Raw genomic sequence first — 21,076 nt, 5'->3', positions numbered from 1 at the left:
AAGAAGGCAGTGAGACGTTTGGGGAGTTTTCATTCTCTGGAGTTTATTTTGGAATGATATGAGTGCAGACTTCACAACAACGCTTCCCTTCCTTTTCATTTTAATGACAGAGGGGAGTTTACTGTCGCGGGCGATCTGAAAGCTTGTAACCCTGAGCTGTGTTTGGTTCTTTTTGGCTTCTTATCATGAATGATTGCAGTGACACAGGTGACATGTTTTCCAGTACACACAGTCCGTGTACCCGGCTGTACCTCACGTGGCCAGTGTCACGTCTGCTTTTCTAATTCAGAAATACAAAATAAAAGTCTTCAGCTTTAACTTTGGCTTAAGTGCTTCACACATACATAAATATACTTCTGAAAATTATATGAATTATTTGTGTTATATATATTTTTTACTAACACATTTATGTGACAGCTTAGAGGCCAATCAGACTTTATCATTTTAACCCGAGAAGGTTCTGACTTTAATTTGAACAATAAACACAGATTCATCCTTTCTTTTATTTGTTGTTTCTTAACCAGGGGATCGAAGTGATGCTGCATTAATATCAGTGCATATTTAAATTGGATTTTTTTAGAAAGTTTAGGAAGGTTTTTATACTTAGTGTTACGTTTTTATTTCTTCTATATTTTTATGTAATTCTTTGAATAACAGGAGCTTTCTGCTTTTTTCGCTCTGTACGGTCACATGCCGACGAGCCTCAGGTCGTTCTGTTATGGCAAGTTTAAAATGTTTGAATGTCGTAATCGAGGACAGAACAGCACATCATGTTTTTCAGTTAACTTTAGGAGATTTTTTCTTTTTTACTGCAACCAGTAAAATCTATGATCCTGCAGTCCGGCCTCCTCGGGTTAACAGAGGTGATTATTTTCTATAATATGTCAAGCTATACTTTTTATATATTCAAGCTATACTATGTACATTAGAAAGCTGGAAGAATAAAATCCTGCAGCATGCGGCATCACTGTCTGCCTCCTGCTTCCATCCCTCGCTCTAATTTTATATTTCATAAAACAAAGTTTAAAAAAAGAGGTCACATCCTGTCTGTTGAGTCTTCTTGCTGTAGCCTAACTCAGTGTAGAGGTTAAAGGTCAGAGGACACAGGTGCGTGGCGTCTTGTTTCAGTAGCTCTTCATAGCAATGGATCCTCCATTGTCATTGCGTTTGACCTGATGGATCATGAAGAGGGTGATAAGCAGGCCCAGCAGCTACAAAGACAGGTAGATGAACAGGTGGGTAGTTCACAAAACAGCAGGCGACACAGTTTAAAAAAGGTGCTGATGGTGAGGCCCGCTGAGGAGGAGAATGATGTAAACGCTACTGCAGGGATGAACTTCCCTCTGAAGCTGAAGGGGAATTACCAAACTTGTTGCTACAATGTGGTGGAGGATGTGCTGCCTGGATCAAGTTTCTACACACTGAAGCAAAGTTAATACTCTGAGCAAGATCCACATTTCCTTTAGGTCTGATGGCATCATCGAGTTTGCAGCACAGTGGCAAACACACAGTTCACTGTAATTAGTGAAAACCACAGATCAAACTGATGGCTTCAGATTCCCTGTTTAGTTTGACCATCAGTCCACAATCCAAAGAGTTTAGCTGTACTGAAGGGATTATTATTCAATAAGTGTTTACCAGACATCTAGTTATGGCAAATAGAGAAGGCCTTTTCAACATTGGTTGATCTTATTTCTTATTTGATGTTTTAAAAACCGTTATAAAGCAATCTTAAAGAACAGCGGACACAGTGATACACAGTGATACACAATAACCATAAAAGAAAACAGAGCTTACAGCTGTTACAGCAAATCCAAACAAGAAGCCCATGGCGACCTTGAAGAAGATATCCACCACTGAGAAGATGACGTCACCACAGGACTGCAGAAGAGAAGGGAAAATGGTAAATACTGGGAAAACTAACTGGCTGGCAGATTGTCATGTGTTTGGATTGGCTGAATACCTGGTCATAGACTTTAGCTGGGCCTGAGGCTCCCTGCAAGGAAACAAGAGAAAAAGGTGGATACAAGTAGAAACAGTCTATTGTTTCGTTTTGTTAAATATCAGAAAATAAACAAATCTACGCCCGTTTAACCATTCATTAACGCAAATCTCTCATCGGCCAGTCACGTGACGCCAAGATGACCTGCTGAAGTTCATACCAAGCATCATAATGGGGAAGAAATGTCGACGATGGCATAGAAGTGCTTCTGCTTCCAGCAGGATAACACACCATGTCCCTGAACTGAGAAGGCCTCCACAGTCACCACATCTCAACCCAACAGAGCACCTTTGGGAGGTGGTGGAACGGGAGATTGTCATCATGGATGCAGCAAAAAAAAACCCAAACATCTGCAGCAGCTGTGATCCTGTCATGTCAACATGGACCAAAATCTGGGATTCCAGCACCTTGTTGAATCTGTGCCACAGAGACAGTTCTGAAGACACCAAAGGACCCAAACTGCTACTAGCAAGGTGTATCTACTGAGGTGGCTTGTGAGGGTAAATTACTATGGGAGCATGTGACAGGTGTATTAGAAAATTAAACATTTAAAAAAAAAAAACCCTGTAAACCAATGTTGTCTGCATCTTTGGAAGGACATCGTCTGGGCTGTAACTTTGTAAATCACGTGGTCTGAAGGAAACTGATGAATTTCTAAAGTAAATTGTCAGAGCTCCACATAATTTTACACATTTAGTCATAAAAAAGTGTCACAAGCTTGATCTTCCCCGCATGGAGAAGCTTATTTTAAAACTCCAATTCCATTTCATGAAACCAACCTGTGGCTTAGATTTGCATCCAGACGAGCCAAATCCAAAATTGTCATACGTTCCTAATCCGGTATTTGAGGAACTGCAGTCACAGGAGACAGGGATTTCATTACCCCAGTCCTCAGCACTCACTATTCCACAGCATTTGAACTGTGAAGCCAACAGAAAAGGACTGTTAATAAGACCTGTAAATACTGCAAAACAAGTGATTAATAAAAGGTTTTCTGTAGAAACTGCAATCAAAAAGTTCCTCAATTCCAGGCATAAAAAGCAAAAACATTATCTGACTGAAATTTGGCTGATTTCCCCTCCAAGGTTGGTCCTTGTGCACCTCGGGGCCCTTCCTGTACCACCGTTTTGAATACTCATATAAGCCCATTTTTGCAGTTTCACCAGGGACCGAAATCTTGAGCAGAGAGCAAACGTGAGCTTCTGTATTTTGACCTTCATGCGCAGGATCAGAACTACTGATGGGAACTCACTACAGCCCCCAAACCAAGCAGCACTTTCCAGTGGAGGAGCCCACAGGGTCCAACAGCCTGACAAGGAGCATGGTTGTTGTTTTCTTCTGTATCAATGGTTTTGCATTGTGTGCACTCGTTCCCTGAGGTCAGAATGTCAAGGTCCAATTCTTCTGTAGCATTTTGAGGCAACTAAACAGCCGTGGTTGTTGTCTCCAAATACTTGCCAGATTTAGCTTCCTGCAACTCATCTCCTTTCCTAAAAGCTGAAGAGCTGAAGAGCTCCACTGTGACACGGAGGGACCCATTGTATGGTCACAGATGCCTGATTGCAACAGAGTGATCAGAAGCAGCAGCCATTAATCAGTCCAGAGGTGCTCAAGGAGACAACAATGAAGTGCAGTTTGGCCACATTTAAAACGGGTATGTTTTTGTATTTTATAGAACCAGCAAAATCCTCTAGAAGCAGTAGAACAAGTACTCTCATAGGGGTTAATAGTACAAAGAACATTACAGTTGACTGCATCGCATCAAGCATCTGTTTGAAGTTCTCGTCTTTCATGAAGGGCACCACTAGTTCATTGGAGGTACTTTGGAAGGCAGACTTTATCTGCAAAAAGAAAAAAAGAGTGCCTTTAGTATCACGGGAGACAAACGAGAGAGTTTGGTTATTCCATCTTAAACCATCAAATTTTTAGAGCATTTTCTTCTCAGCCAACTGTATTTGTCTGGAAATGTTATGGTTTCAAATCTGGACACACGTGATAATTGCTGTTAAATTGTAGCTTCATGTAGCTAGTACCTTTCAAGATTTATTCTTTTGAAAAACGGCCTTTCAAACAATGTGATATTTTCATATATGTTACAGTTCCTGCAGCGTTTATTCGGACCACGTTGATCTGCTGAGCCCTGCCTGCTGTTAGGATTACAGTCTTGTGTCAGACTAACGATCACACATGTGGACACGTGGTAACTTGGCCTTGCACAACTTTTTCATTTGTTTTAACTGTTTTACTATATTTATGCACATGTACAAAACATTTATATTGGTACTTGTTGCATTTTTAAGGCCTCTTTTATCAGACCCCTCCAGGGCAATGTGCACGCCTACAAAGTGGGTCTCAAAAATCAAATGAAGAAAATGAAAACAAAGTTATTTTCATTATCATCACAATATCAGCGATGTATCTGTGGCTGAGAGTCAGATTGATCTATTGGTAGGATTATAGCAGAAAGAGAGAACAACAGGATCAAGATAATAAAAAGGAAATTGGCAGATCATTGATGAGCAAGGAGAAAAAAAAACAGGTGACCTGGTTTCTCTGGACGGCTACGATGATGCCAAAGATCAGCATGATGAGCATTCCGATCCCCATGAAGCCCGCAAACTGTACATGAAACGATATCAAGGATCGTCACTCAGGTCCTGTTTCGTTGATTTTGAAATGAAAAAGAAAAAAAAATCTTTTGTGTGTGATGTGGGCTCTTGTACGTACTATCTTGAGGGCGAGTTCATTCTCGGAGCAGGCAGCGTAGATTCCCAGGGAAGAGATGCCGAGGATGCCGATGGCGACCACCCATATCCAGCCCACACCTGGCACACCAACTGATGACATTTGCTACAGCATGAAACAACACCAACACTGGATTAATCGCTTATCTTTTGGAATAAACACAATCACGCACAATTATCAATTATTATCAAAGTAACATGTTAGACATGAATCTCTGGTCTGTGTTACTGAGCCCCCCCACTAACGTCTGTGCCTAGTTCCTAGTTTTACTCTATGAAGTGTTGGTTTGTGACACAAAACAAAAAGAAGTTTTTTTTAGAACATTTTGTAGGTTAGAGTTAAAATTAAAGAAGCTGTTTCAAATATTTGCGGTGATGCTGAGTTTTGTCCACTGGGAGCGCTGTGGAACACTCCAACAGAGTGGGAGGCGGAGCCTTCAGCTATCAGGCCCCTGTCAGGTGGAAGCAGCTCCCAGTTTGGATTCAGGAGAGACATCCTCTGTACTTCCATGCCTCAAACTTCCCTTTCTGATGACTATTACAGTGAGGGTGGATCAGGTGACCCTGAATGAGCGCTCAATCGTGTTGCTTCCCATGATGCACTGAGCACTTTAAATCCCCACATGTTTGTACGCCACAGCTGCATGCCATGTTCTTGTAGTCGATTTTGTATTTTTGTATTTCAGCCTGATGTTTTTTGTGGTCTTTTATGCTCCTCTTCTCTTTTCCCCTCACCCCAGAACTGTTTTAGCTGGTTTTACACACTGTTTGGCAGAATATCCTCCATCAGTACATCAGTTTATATGAAACTGTTTATATAACGATGGTTATGGAATTTAGATTATTTTAATTTGAAAGTCACTAAGAGAAAGTTGAAATATGACGTGTAAGACAAAAGCATGGCCTTAAACTGGTCCACACTGGACTTCCAGCTCATTAACAACACATCCTGGATACTGTTACACTCGGGCCACTGCCAGAGCTCCAGACTGCAGGATATGATTGTAAACTGATTGCACTCTGATCAGAAGTCCTGGAAAATGTCCAGTAGAAATGAAACATAATGTCAGAGCCATCGTGTGTTTTTGTGTTGCAGAGAACGTGAACCGTGAGTATGCAAACCTCCCCCAGGCTACATCTGTTCTGTGTTAACAGACATCAGAGTTTCCATCACATCTGGACAGCTGCCTGCTACTATGTAAACCCTGCGAGTCCTTCACATCAGCGTCTTCTAAACACTCCTATTCAGTGCGTGCTTTTAGAGAATTACTGTAGACACATCATGAACTACTAAATCAGGCTCAGTGCTCACAAATGCAAACCAGCTGCTTTTGTCTTCAGAGATTTGTTTCAAAGTGTTACTTAACTCTGTTACAGTGTAACTCAGTGCTTCATGTTTTAGTGAATCCACACAAGTAAAGCAGATTAACCAGAGGAAGGCAGTCGCATTAAGCTAATATGTTAATATTTTCAACTGCACTGACTTGAGATTGGTATTAGAGTTGGGTAACAACAAATATTGCTGATTGGTGCAGTCCAGCGTAGGTTGTGTATTTTAGGACCGTCGCAGCCCAAAGAATATTATTTCCATATTTGGCAGCAGAGCAGCAGCACACAACAGAGGAGACCTATGACACTGATTAAGTAAGAAAGGCACAAATGGAGAAGATGGGTGAAGGTGGGTTCCAAAGGGGCTTGCAGTGGGGATGCATCTGTAGGCAGACTAAAGCCTTTTAAATAGTGTGCCCACTGGACTGCAGCAGAACTCAACTTCACAGCCTAAACAATTAACTTGTGAAGTTTAGCTGCTGAATTGCACCCCAAAGTGGTGCCTCCTTCCTTTCTGGTATGCTGAGTAAGAGCTGAGAGTCATCAGCATAACTCATCATCCGCATCAGTTCCCTTGATCATATTTTGAGCTAACAAGCTACCAGAGCCCATGAGGTAAGGTGCCTCGTTTTTGAACTGTGCAACCTGCTCATTTCAAACATGTGCTCCTCCCACCAGCTTCTTCAAGTTAAAATCTGAATTGCATCCTTGGTCTGTTTCAGAAGATTATTCCTTCTGTGTTGGACAATGTAACACGTATGTGACGTTTCTTTTTCAAGCTAAAGCGTAACTCAGAGTTTTGGGTCCAATTTTCATTAAATGTTCTCAATTCAGGTGATTTAAAACTTTAATGATAAATAAAGTAGTTTTCTAAAAAGTGCTTCTTTTAGCTCATCCACCTGTGGGTGCTCGCAGTCAGGAATGTTACCGTTCGCCTTTGTTTTCTCTTTGTGATACATGTGAAAATCCTCTGGCTTGTTTCTGAATTAAAGCTGGTAGAACTGAAGGCACCTCATGAACACAGAGTGGTTGTCGCTTACCTGGATGCTCATGGCAGTCGCACGTACTGCCAAGTAAATGAGCCCACATCCCAGGATCTGTGGAAACAGGTTCACAGTATTGAGTTTATGGAGCTCTAAGTGTGACACGGTTCAGCCATGGAAAACACTTAGTGGTTCTGAATATGTTCATATAGAATAGAAACACACACAAATGAAGCAAGATCGTGTGCTTGTTTCTGTTTCTATTTCATTTATTTATTTTGTATTAAACTTTGTACTTGAGGAATTTTAAGACAAAAAAAAGAAGATGAATTCATTAATTTATGATCAACATTGTGAACATAAGTATAGAAATGAACACATTACATAAGATTGCCATCACTTATGAAGCATTGTGCTACAGTTTCTCTTCCCGCGCAGGCTTTAGATGCGTGCTGGGTCCAGAGTCGTTCCTGCACTGAGACACTAGGGGGCGACAGAGCACTGCAGAGACGCCCTCGGTCCTGACAAAGCTGACAAACACCCCCACACACAAAAATGCCCGAAACTGATCCAAATTATTACTAAATTATTCTAATTTAAGATTTTGGTTTTATATAAAATGGTGAAAGACATCGAAAAATTATTGCTCTCCTGGTGAGCATGAAAAGGAAAAAGATTTTGAAAATGCTTTAAAAAATTTTTGCATTTGAAAAAAATGTTATTTTAAACCACATTTTTATCATGTTGGGCAAAATCTTTGTTTCATTTCATGCTGTTTGTTTGCATAAACTGATGCTTTTTATGCTGGTTTTTTTTAGCCTTTAAATGAACCTTTAAGGCTAATTAAAGTGAAAACAGCTTCAAACTTTCCTCCCTCCTTTTTTTCCATTACGTCTCAAAGTGTAAGGTAAAAGCCATTTTTTGAGGAGAAGAAAAGGGGCTGTGGTTGGCGGGCAGACTGAAATATGACACTGTTTTTCTCTGCTGGCTCTGGGTGGGGGTTTCTCTTACTGGAAATGAACAATTAACATCTTGATGGACTTTTGTTTTGGAAAAATGATCATTCTTTAATCATGTCACCACTAATTTCACCAAACACCAGGATGCTTTTATTTATATCTTTTCAAGGTTTGAGGCATTTTTGTGTTTTTCTCAGTTTTTTTTAAATGTTCTACAACAATTTTAGTTGCTGCTGAAATTCTTTTGTTTTTTCCAAGAACATCCTCCCAAGATTTTATTTTCTGAACATTAACATTTTTTGTTTCATGAAATCAGTCCAGTTTCTCCTCCAACATGAACAATAATTAAAAAAAAAAATCAAACAATCAAAAAAACCACTAAAAAAACATTAAAATAAAATCAGAAATACAAAAAAAAAAAAAAAAGGTTTCCACTTACCACAAACACCACATTGAAGAAGATAAAAAGGCACTTGAGGCATCCATTAATTTTCCCCATCTTCAATTTTTAGAGGTCGGCTCACGAGAGGTGAAGGAGCGGGGTTGTAGCTCAGAGTGTGATGTTGTGCAGCTTTGTGTGCTCTCATAAACTCCTCACAGAGAGAGAATGGGGGGGAAGGGGAGCGCACACACACACACACACACACACACACACACACACACACACACACACACACACACACACACACAGAGCTGCTCTGTAGCCAAGCCCTCACATACACAGGAAGATCTCATAGGACAGGCTCAGTAAGAGAGAGAGAAAAATAAAATGTTAATTCTTAAAGCTGGCAGCTTGAAAAGTGGAAACCAAGAAAAGAAACAATTAAACCTCCAGAAAGAAATATATATATTAAAAAAAAAAATATATATATATATATCATGTTGCCTTGTGCAGCCCACCATCTCCTTTATGGAGCATTTGCTAATAGGTGGATTTTGTTTTTGCAATAACACCAAAATTCTTTCAACTTTTAATTTAAATATGACCAAAAGATTAATTTATGAGGACACACACACACACACACACACACACACACACACACACACACACACACACACACACACACACACACACACACACACACACACACACAACTGGCAATAAACACGTTTAAGAAGGAATGATCAGAGAAAATGTGTCTGACATGATTAAACTTTGTAAATCCGTCCACACCAGAATGTGAGCTACGAACGTGCAGGCTGAAGATCAGCGGTCCAGATGATTCAGTTCGGAAACAGGAGAACGTGCTTAATGTGAACAGGAAGTCTATCAAAATGTAACGCTGCCCGTGATTAAAAGACCCCGACGTTCCTGCAGAGGAAAGGAATCTGTTTGCATAGTTTTGTTTGTTTAAAAACGACAGTAATTTCTGGTCAGAGAAGTTTCTTGCAAATAGGATGAAATATTGCATTTCTTGTTCAATCGTGTTTGAGTCAAACTGCTGAAAGAATCAAGAACCAGGCTTTGATTTTCCATCTTTGTTTTTTTAAGGTTCGTTACATTCAGCCAACTAGAAGAACTTGTTGATGAATTGTTGTGGTTATGCTTACAAGAAAGCAGATGTGATGGGAACCATCCTGACATCCTCACTGGGAGGCAGTCTCAGTACAGATAGCTATGGTCTGAACTGCCTGAGACTTTTATTAGCTTTTTTAAAAGTTCATAAATAATGTGCAGCACACGGGAAGTCTGGACTTCATCTACAAACGACTTTGTGGTCTGAAAACTGATAACTCATATCTGTGAATCCAGTTTCAAAAACTTATAGAAGTCAGTGAGAAAAAGCAGCCATCGCTCCATCTTCTGTGTTGTCAGTAAACACTGACATGATTAATTTATGGCCTCAGTTGTTACTTTCAAAGATTGTTAGCCTCGTAACATCCACCACATCATGAGCCAGTCATGAAGCAGGAGGGTTTGGTCGCATTTATCTCAGCTTTGTGATCAAGACTCTTTCATGGATTCTGGAATTTGTGTTTCTGGACACAAACTTTTGTCCTTGTGTACCTGAAATCTACTCTGGTCTGATCAGACCATGAAAAAAAACACTATTCAGTCCTGCTGACTGTTTCACATTGTGCTGTAAAAAAGGGGCGAATCATTCGCTTGGCACATAAGTTGGTCCCTAAAGGTTATATATGTGCCGGCTTGGCGGCTGGGATAGGCTTCAGCCTCTGCGGCACCAGCTTCAATAAGCTTTTGGTTTGCAAACAGGAAAATGCCGATCAAGATAATAAAAAAGGAAATTGGCAGATCATTGATGAGCAAGGAGAAAAAACAGGTGACCTGGTTTCTCTGGACGGCTACGATGATGCCAAAGATCGGCATGATGAGCGTTCCGATCCCCATGAAACTGTACGTGAAACGATATCAAGGATCGTCACTCAGGTCCTGTTTTGCTGATTTTGAAATGAAAAAGAAAAAAAAACTTTTGTGTCTGATGTGGGCTCTTTTACGTACTATCTTGACTTCATTCTCGGAGCAGGCAGCGTAGATTCCCAGGGAGGAATGGCCACCACCCATATCCAGCCCACACCTGACGCACCAACTGATGACATCTGCTCCAACAACACCAGCACTGGATTAATCTGGATTAATCCACTAACGTCTGTGCCACCTAGCCATGCTACCACATAAGACACTTATAAGAATGTGACTTATGAATCCTAGTTTTTACTCTATGAAGTGTTGGTTTGTGACACAAAACAAAAAGAAGTTTTCTTTAGAACATTTTGTAGGTTAGAGTTAAAATTAAAGAAGCTGTTTCAAATATTTGCGGTGCTGCTGCGTTTTGTCCACTGGGAGCGCTGTGGAACACTCCAACAGAGTGGGAGGCGGAGCCTTCAGCTATCAGGCCCCTGTCAGGTGGAAGCAGCTCCCAGTTTGGATTCAGGAGAGACATCCTCTGTACTTCCATGCCTCAAACTTCCCTTTCTGATGACTATTACAGTGAGGGTGGATCAGGTGACCCTGAATGAGCGCTCAATCGTGTTGCTTCCCATGATGCACTGAGCACTTTAAATCCCCACATGTTTGTACGCCACAGCTGCATGTCATGTTCTTGTAGTCGATTTTGTATTTTTGTATTTCAGCCTGATGTTTTTTGTGGTCTTTTATGCTCCTCTTCTCTTTTCCCCTCACCCCAGAACTGTTTTAGCTGGTTTTACACACTGTTTGGCAGAATATCCTCCATCAGTACATCAGTTTATATGAAACTGTTTATATAACGATGGTTGTGGAATTTAGATTATTTTAATTTGAAAGTCACTAAGAGAAAGTTGAAATATGACATGTAAGATAAAAGCATGGCCTTAAACTGGTCCACACTGGACCACGCAGATATCGACTTCCAGCTCATTAACAACACATCCTGGATACTGTTACACTCGGGCCACTGCCAGAGCACCAGACTGCAGGATATGATTGTACACAGGAAGTCTTAGTCATGCTATGGACTTCATCTACAAAAGAATTTGTGGTCTGAAAACTGATATCTGCTCATATCTGTGAATCCAGTTTCAAAAACTTAAAGAAGTCAGTGAGAAAAGCAGCCATCGCTCCATCGCCCTTTTCCATTCCACAGTTTTCTTCTGCTTTTCCGGTCCAGCTGCAGAGACTCTCCTCTCTCTTCCAGGTGGATGTTCCCAAATCATCTGACAGACACAATCGCAAAGCCCCCGGGGTCGTGTCTGGGCAGGACATACCTGAAACACCTCGCCTAAGCTACCCTGAGCCTGATCCTCACGTCCTCGCCAGTCTCCCTTTCCACACTGAGCTGTGAAAAAGTAATTCCCTCCTCTCTGATTTCTTAGGTTGTTGCATGTGTCACACATTTCAGATTAAAACAAATTTTAATATTAGACAAAGATAACACAAGTAAATGCAAAATGCAGTTTTTGAATGATGATTTCCTTTATTAAACCTGCCTGTCCTCTGTGAAAAAGTAACTACCCCTAAACCTGATAACTGGTTTTGCTGGCCTTGGCAGCGAGAACTGCAAACAGGTATTTGTGATAACTGAAGTGAGTCTTTCACATCACTGTGGAGGAACTTTGGCCCACTCTTCTCTGCAGAACTGTTGTAATTCAGCCACAGTGGAGGGTTTGCCAGCACGTTTGAGGTCACACCAAAGCATCCCAATGAGTCCAGACATCGACTCGGCCGCTCCAAGGATTTTCTGTTAGAGAGCAGAATTCATGGTTCCATCAATGACAGCAAAGCAACTCCAGACCATCACACCACCACCACTACGTCTGACTGTTGGTCTGATGTTCTTTATGAAACGCTGTGTTAGTTTATGCAGATGTAACGGGACTCAAACCTTCCAGAAAGTTCAGCTTCTCTCATCAGTCCACAGAATATTTTCCCAGAAGTCCTGGGGATCATCCAGATGTTTGTTGGCAGATGTGAGCCTTTGTGTTCCTGTTGGTCAGCAGTGGTTTTCTCCTTGAAGCTCTCCTATAGATGCTGTGCACGCGCACTTTGCTTTACTATAATTACACGACGGTTTGTCCCGTCTGAAAAATTCAAACGATTTCTGAAAGCTGAGAAATTGTGCAAAAGTCTGCAAATGGTGGGACATATAAAATATGTTTTTGATGTGCGCTTGGAGTCATTTTGCAAGGCTGGCCATTCCTGGGAAAGTTCCCCACTGTTCCAGGTTCTCTCTGTTTGTGGATAACGGCTCTCACTGTGGTTCTCTGGAGTCCCAAAGCCTTCGAAATGGCTCTGTAACCCTTTCAGACTGGCAGACGTCAGTGACTTTGTTTCTCAGCTGGCTCTTTAGATCATGATGTGCTGCTTTCTGAGATCTTTCGGCCTGCTTCACTTTCTCAGACAGCTTCTATTTAGGGGATTTCTTGATTCAGCAGGTCTGCAGTGATCAGGTCTGGTTGTGGCTGGTGATGTTGATCTTAGCTTTCCAAAAAAAATTTGGTTAATCACCCTTAATTCATGATTTAATGGGAGGGTGCAATTACTTCTAAACCCAGGAGTTGGCACTCCACCCTTCTTGGTTAAGATCCATTTGATGCACGTATTCTCATCCACCTTCTTCACACTGAAAACTGCCCCTGCACGAGCAGGAGGTCGACGAAGCCGGGACGACCACATGAGCCACAAAAAAGCACGTGATCATGAAACGCTCGTCCATGATGGGCACTGGAGTCGTAACTTTAATGGACTTTTTGTCTTTACATAAGAAATGCTTTTCACAGCTTCTGTGTAGCAGCTGTTACTCGAAGGGAAGTCACCTCTGCTGCAGTGGGAAACGACTTCCAGCAGGCTTCCTCCTTAGATGGGGCCGTGCTCATTCAGATGCATAAAGTGCACCAAAAAGTAGGAAATGTAGTAATTATTGTTTTCAGAAAAATACAAAATGAACATTCACCTTCAAAAGCCAATTAGAACAATTACAGACTGAATCATAACATTTAAAGGTTAACGTCTGTGCAGGGACCCATTTGCCTTAAACGATGAGGATTAAAAGGGTTTTTATTCAGTTCACATCAGTTAATGACTGCACCTTAAATGAAAATGCAAAGGAGAAGAACAGGATTGTAAAACACTCCGCGAAGTGTTTCCAGCAGGTCTGAACATGCAGCTCAGCCCATGCCTGTGAAACAGCTCGTGAGGGGTTTTACACTACAAATATTATTTTATTTGTCCTCTTTTTAACCAGGTAAAAAAGTCTCACTGAGATTAAAATCTCTCTTCCAGGAGAGATCTGGCCAAGAGGGCAGCAAAGGTTACAACAATTACAACATTTGTGAATTAATTTTGGTAACAAATACACAGAAAAAAAAACTGTATTTATTTGATTTCATTGTTGACAAACCAGCTGGAACTTGATAAAATCACTTAATTTTTACTATTAAAGCAAAATTATTAATAAGATTGAATGAAAAACATGGTTTTCTATGGTAACACAAATCTATTGTTTGACATTCATGTCACTGCATCATATTCAGGGTGATACGTTTTCATCTGTAACTGCAACTTTACTTCTTAATGTCAGATTTATTCAAAGATGCTGAGTATTAATGAGTTCTTTAAGTATATTTTCATGCTACTGCTGAAGTAAAATACTACTACTTCTACTACTAAAATGCAAGGGTTACTACTTCTTTATTACACTTGCAAATACTATTTTCTGACTTCAGTCAGCGATGAATATATTTTGGCTCAATTTGAACTAATTCGAAACATTTTTAGACACAGCGAACTTCATTAACCAATCATCTGTGTCACACAATTACAAAACTGTCAGTGCTAATATGACAGTAATGAGAACACCACCACCGTCTGAACGGCATCTTTATGCTAAAAAACAACTTCAATCTTTCTGTAAAACATAACAGAGCAGGAAGCTCCACCCACAGAGCAGGAAGCTCCACCCACTCAGTCTGTAGCGCTTTCTTTGAATGTGCGCGGCTCTCGAGCTCCATCAAGAAGGCAGCCATAGTCCCTCAAAACTTAAACCCCCCTTAAATTGTGGAGACATGAGGTAAAAAGTAAGACAGCAGCAGCTAGTCAAGAGCTTTCTGACTTTTGTAGGACTGAAGGACAATCCTCGTGTCCTCTAGTTTGTCACAGGAACTCTTTTTTTTTGATTTATGGTTTAGGCCTTTGTTAGATAGTGCACAGTGAAGAGGGACAGGAAAGTGGGGAGAGAGAGAAAGGGGAAGCCATGCAGCAAAGAGCCACGGGTCAGACATGCAGACACAAACCCGGGCCACCTGCACCACAGCCGTGTGCTGCACACGGTCACCGGCTCACCCGCTGAGCCACCCTGGCACCCGAGGCACAACATCCTCACAGGATTCTTGTAATGAGTGCAATTCCTCAAATCAATACGGACTGAACGTGTAAGATACCAAAATATCCTTTAGCTGTACGAGCTGAATGTCCAGTGATGTCAGCGCCTTAGCACACTGATGCATCCCAAGTAGGTGTCCCTTTGTCCCGTACTTCATCCATGGAAAAGTGGTTTCCGGACTGTGTCCATGCTGTCTTTATACCTCACTGAGTCAACCTCTGCCAGCTGCTGTCTCCCAGCATCACCCTGCAGAAGCATCACTGCATGTTTCAGTCTGTCAGAACAGCCACTGTTACAGTCATTTTCACTGTGTTTCCATCCACATCTGTGGATGAGGGGCAGAGAAAATGAAACACTGCTTCATCACCATCATCACCACCATCATCATTATCATACACAGCACTTTTAAAACAGTTTGAACACTGTCTAATACTACAGTGCCGTGCTTAACTACATTTTCAGTGAAAAGCTTAAAATAATACAGTTCAAAGAGCTGAATAATATTCTCTACTCTGGAGGAGCAGCACTGGAGATTCATACAGCAACAAAACGAAATGTTCCATCTTTGTGTTTGTGAAGATGAGAAAAGACAAGAAGAAACATGTCGCACTAAAACAACAGTGAAGCTGACTATGAACAGTCACTGTGAGAGGTTTTCAGCAGATAGCCACAGCCCCTGTGAACCAGTATACCTTATTGTATGGCAGCAGACATGTTTCAGCAAGTGGGCCATAATCTCTTGTCTCTGCCCACCCACACACACAAACCCACACACACAAACACACACACACACACGCACACACACACACGCACACACACACACACACACACACACACACACACACACTACAACTGTTAACACACTGCCTGTTTTCTTTCAGTCATTTAACATAAAGGAAAACAGACTTTATCACATTACAGTTCATTATTACTGATTTGGTTACTGTATCATGTTGTCCATACTAACAGAAAACATTCCCTCAGTAAAAGAAACCACATGTATGAAGGGTCTACAGCCTTTCTGCTATTTCAGTTAAAGTTTGTGTTCCTTTCAAAATGTAGAGCTCAGGACCGTGGAGGACTATCCAGCCATTTTTACCTCCAGAACACCTGTCCAGGGGGCGGAGCTTCAGGAGAAAACATTCAATTCAATTTTATTTATATAACGCCAAATCACAGCAAACAGTCGCCACAAGGTGATCCAGAACTGATGACTGCTTTGTTCCATTCCAGCAGGATTTGTTCTAATAGACTGAATATCCTCAAACAAGATGCAAAAAGTACGAGAATAAATCACTTTTTTTTTTTTTTTCGGTGTGATGCAAAACAAGCCAGAAAACATTTGACTTATTGAAACACAACACATTCACAGTACTGACTAAAGAAAAGGGGAAGAACAACTGAGCATTCAGGCCTCCCTGATCAGTTACACAAGTTGATGAGAGTAAAACCCACAAAATTGCGTAACAGGTGGCTGCTGTCAGAGCCAGAAAATGAAACTCAATAAAATTAAACCTTCAAGTAAACAAGTGTATTTGATGCCAGTAAACATAAAATGTATCAAAGGTCTGATAAAAAAAAAATAGTAATGCATGTATAAAAACTAGATAGCAAACATTTTACAGGCTGTGAAACTCAAAAAGCTTATTGCTTACAACATGAATGAATGGAGGTGAATGCTGCTGCACATCAGAAAATGTGAAACGAGACTGAAAGTCCTAACTATAACAGCTATAAAGATATTATGAATTCTTTCAGTTCTTTCTTTATCACACACGTGGCAGCGAGTCGGGAGCCTGGATTCACCTGGGCTGATCCACAGATCTAACCTGCTCATCGGGAACGTGCAGGTCTGTGCATGAAGTTCTTCAGGTTTCCAGATTGTTTGTTGCTGGAAACATGATGTTGCAGTGACAAAGAAACAGCACGGAGCAGACCAATTTAAAACTATAACACACACACACTGAAGGTCTTCTAGAAAAAAGTAAAACAATAACCTCACTTAGATCCTTCAGCCTCAATGCCAATTTATGAAAGAGGCAGAAGTGGCAACAAGCCAGGCAGAGCAGTATGTAGAAGATGGACAAACAGGCTTCCGCCAGTAAAGTTGTTAGATCCAGCAACAGCTGCCTTTAATGAGGGTGGGAGTCACTTTCATTTGATGTTGCACATGATTCATGCTTCACTGTCCACGCACCATAATGGTCACTGATAACTGTGCACAGAGGGATCATTAGGACTGCATTAGAGCAGCTCTGCACACAGGAGGGGGGAGGCAGATCTGCCTCAGAGTCACAGATGAGCTGCACTCAATCATTAGGCACGCTGTAATTAACTGATGTGACAATACAGATGTTATCTGAACAGGAATGACATTATTTATAATTCATACAGTCACTTCATATATTTCTCTGAACATCGTGTTCCCTCTGTGCTGTTTCTTTTATTTCCAGCCTGTAAAGTGATGTCATGTTCAAGTGATCAGCAGCTGTAATAGTGTGGCTGATGCTATTTTCACCCTGCAAATTTGTGTGTGCGTCATGAAGCCACAGGGTGGTCCCAGAAAAACACACTCTGATAGGAACTGTCACATTACCACTTTTTATTCATCTGTATCCTGCATGTTTTGATCCAGTCTGCCTGCACAGAGCGTGTAGATGGGATCTAAATGAGGGTCAGCAGAAGTAACTCCCTGTGTAAAGTGTCTTTAACATAATATTATTACATTTTATATCATTAAATTGTTGTTATATTGATCTAGGCTGATGCTGCATGCACTCGTTGACTCCCGTTTTCTCAGACTTCATCTTAAACTTCGCAGCGTGCAGGTAGACGCAGCAGCACTCTGACAGCAAAGAATAATCCCACTTTTAAATTTACCGCCAAGAAAACAGAAGCTGCTGACCACCTTCATATTTTTATGCACGAGTTACACAAATGAGCTAACCAATAATGGCAGCTGCAGACAAACAACACTTTTTTTTAATCAAGTAACAGCCTCACTTCCACTTTGAACGGAGCCGTGACAGCAGGTAAAGTGGTGTAAATGCTGTAAAGGCAGCAGTTGCTGCTGACTGTGCCCACAGGTGTACCAGTCTGTGTCCTCTGTGTTTAGGGGTGTGGCCTACTCTCATTCAGGGCAGGTAACACAATGACTGTGGATCACACAACCCCAACTTCAAGGAAACTGGCCTGTGAGATGATTTTATTTTTAAGATGAGAATGAAGCACCACTGAAAAACCAACTGCTTTTAAATATGACCTATGAAAATATCTGTTACTTTTATGATACTCAGTTACTTTGGGATGTAATATTTGGCTCATAACACCCAGCCAGTTAACTCAGAAACTCATAGGTGCATAAGCTGGTTCCTTAAAGGTAAGATACACTCCCCTCTAAAAGTATTGGAACCGTAACAATCCCTTTGACATAAAAAAAAACTGTCCTTACTTTATTTATTTATTTAATTATTGATATTGGTATAATACAGTTTATTTATGTCGGAGCGGACAGGTGGACAGGAAGCAAAAGAAGAAGGGAGGAAAAAAGGGAAGAGAAAGAGAAAGGACAAAAGAAGGGGTGGTAGATGAGAGTGCCGAAGAGGCCCGAGCAACCCAGGATCACAACCCCCAGGGGAGTGGGTCAGCAATCACGCCAAAACGTCTGGCCACCTATATGCAAATACATGTGAATGCACACAGGCCACTCACACACGTACACACAGACAAAAACAAATACACAAAGTCACACACCCATCCACATCAACCCCCTTCTTTGTGAGGGCGAATGGATGCCCCCACAGAGCCAACACTCTGAGCAAAGTGTGTGCAAACTGCAGTGGCTGCTCTGCACAAGGACAGCAAAAAAAAAAAAAAAACACACCTGAGCAGCCAAAGAGTTTCAGTGCCAACAAATGACCTGGTTTCTAGTTTCTGAGTCATACACAAATTACCAAGAAAATATGTGTAGTAGTACTCAGAACAGCACCTTGAGAATCATTTTGATGGGACAGCTTCGTGCAGCACGTTAATTAAAACTCTCTTTCATTCCCACTCCTCTCCTTCAAGGCCTGGTCTGTTAATATTTGACCTGCGCAAGTTGGTGCAATCTCACGTGTGCTGCAGCCATAGACACTGAATCTTACTGACATTTGATGGTTGTGCCATCTCTGCTGGTCTCTTCCTGTAAGTCTTGTGCTGTTGCACATGTTTGATGGCAGTCTCTCCCGTCAGAGGTCTAACTGCTACCTGCTGCATCTGCATTTTTTCACCTTCTAAAGGCGAGCAGACCTGAACCACAGTTATCAGTGACATCTAATCGTTGGTCCACATGGACTCCCACGTTAAAATACCCAAACATGTCTGCAGCCTGCTGCATTAAAGAATTTTAGTCTGTGATTTTCCACTTCATAACTGTACACGGATGAATTTAGTTATTATCGACTCCTTTGGATATGGCTGAGGTTTACAGACAGATGGGGCAACTAAAGCTTCACCTCTGTAAGTGGTTGTATTCAACTTTATTTGAGGTATTTTAATGGAATTATTTGACAAATAACATGGCCTACTGTGAAGTACAGCCTGTACGATGGGTGCTGTCACAATGGCTTTGGCCACCTTTTATGTACAGTCTGTGGAATCTGCTGCTGCAGTGATTACTTCCCTTCGTGTTACAGTTGCTACAGTTGTGAAAAACCTTTGCAATGGGTTTGTTGGACTTCAGTGACCTAACACCGAGCAGGCCTTTGGTGGCTGAGAAATCAGCAGGGGTGCTGCAGGTGTTGTGCCAAAAAGTGAAAACATTTAAAGGGCTGTAAAAGACTTGTTGACCTATAATCTGTGAAACATGTGTCAAACATATCTCACATGAATGATATCAGGTCATTTTGAGTGAGAAACAGCATTTCTATCACAAGGTAGAAGCTGCACTCAGTTTTTGGCAAAGTGACTTTTATATAGTTGTTTTTTTTTTTAAATCATGGTAAAAATCGTCATTGGCATTAAAAATGTCTTTTTAAACAGAAATCTGGCTCAGAAGGCTGCAGAAATCACAACAAATATAACATCTATAAAGATATTTGAAGAGGCCAAAAAAGCTCTGGATTGATGAAAAACAGGTTATTTCTGCATTTTATACATAAGCCCTTCATAAATCATGTTGACTGCACTCTGTTTACCAATATAAGCAAAGACATTACACATAAAAGCACACAGAAACATTGGGATAACTTTATGGCACAACAGCTGTTGAATGTAACTAATAAAGTAACTTGTAATCTAACTTAGTTACTTCTAAAATTAAGTAATCAGTAAAGTAACTGTTACTTTTTAAAGGAGTAATCAGTAATCAGATTACTTTTTCAAGGTAACTATGCCATCACTGGTTGTAATCTAATTCTTATATGTTATATAATATTTATGTTATATTTTATTAATATAAAAATAATCTTGTTTTTTTGTACTTCAAACGTGAGTTGAGGTTTTGGTGAGGGGCTTTTCTGGCAGACGTTATTTCCACATCGCAGCTTCTGAACCGCACGGGCTGAAAACAGATGAGGGGAAGATAAAAGCAGGTCTGTGAAAACTGCTGCAACTTCTTGGAAATTGATCTGCTATCAAACTGTCACTCTCAGCTGTAGATGATTCACTTCCTCTGATGCAGTCACCACGGACACGATGTGCCACACACCAGGTAACTGAGACACACTGAAGCTTCATAATAAACTAAAAACAAGAATTCAAAAGCATCACGAATAAATATGGTCAATACTTAATGATACACTGGGGTAACTGATACTGAACAAGAAGGACATAAAAAAATGTTCCTGTCTGACTGCAAACCTTTAGCTCAGATGACCTCATGAACCTCATGAGTTACTAAAGACAGAGACGACAGCCCTCCTTGGACTAAGAACGTGCCTGATAGCGGGGTGGGACTGTATCACTGACAGGTATTCAGGCCATGATTTCCTAGTGGAGATAAGCGTTTTTAAATGTGTTAGGTCACCCGGGTGACAGGGGTCCCTGTCAAGTGGATCTGACCTTGAAATGTCAGAAACAATGGCAACACTGAGAGGCCAACTACATTTCCCCTGTTTACAGTAGCAAAAATAGAACTGGAGCAACACCAGCCGCACGCAGTACATTTATGGGAATGTGAGGCTATCGTATCATAGATACACAGAATCAGACTTCAGTACTTGAACCAAACTGGTAACCTTAACTTTGAATTATTTATATA

At 41.0% G+C, this 21,076-nt stretch overlaps 1 protein-coding gene across 1 annotated transcript; it reads right to left on the bottom strand.

Moving 5' to 3' along the window:
- Positions 1 to 17: 17 nt before the first annotated feature.
- On the bottom strand, positions 18 to 8,607 carry LOC115773547 (tetraspanin-8-like). The gene is made up of 9 exons (XM_030720350.1): positions 8,457 to 8,607; positions 7,116 to 7,172; positions 4,730 to 4,852; positions 4,547 to 4,621; positions 3,748 to 3,843; positions 2,782 to 2,922; positions 1,964 to 1,996; positions 1,798 to 1,881; positions 18 to 1,211 (listed from the first exon to the last, which is right to left on the bottom strand). The coding sequence occupies exons 1-9, from the start codon at positions 8,514 to 8,516 to the stop codon at positions 1,125 to 1,127; spliced, it is 756 nt and encodes a 251-aa protein (XP_030576210.1). The 5' UTR covers positions 8,517 to 8,607; the 3' UTR covers positions 18 to 1,124.
- Between the last annotated feature and the right edge of the window lie 12,469 nt (positions 8,608 to 21,076).

This window comes from Archocentrus centrarchus, chromosome 23 (assembly GCF_007364275.1).
Source record: "Archocentrus centrarchus isolate MPI-CPG fArcCen1 chromosome 23, fArcCen1, whole genome shotgun sequence".
In the NCBI taxonomy this organism is placed as follows: Eukaryota; Metazoa; Chordata; class Actinopteri; order Cichliformes; family Cichlidae; genus Archocentrus; species Archocentrus centrarchus.
This window is presented reverse-complemented; position numbering and strand designations above follow the sequence as displayed.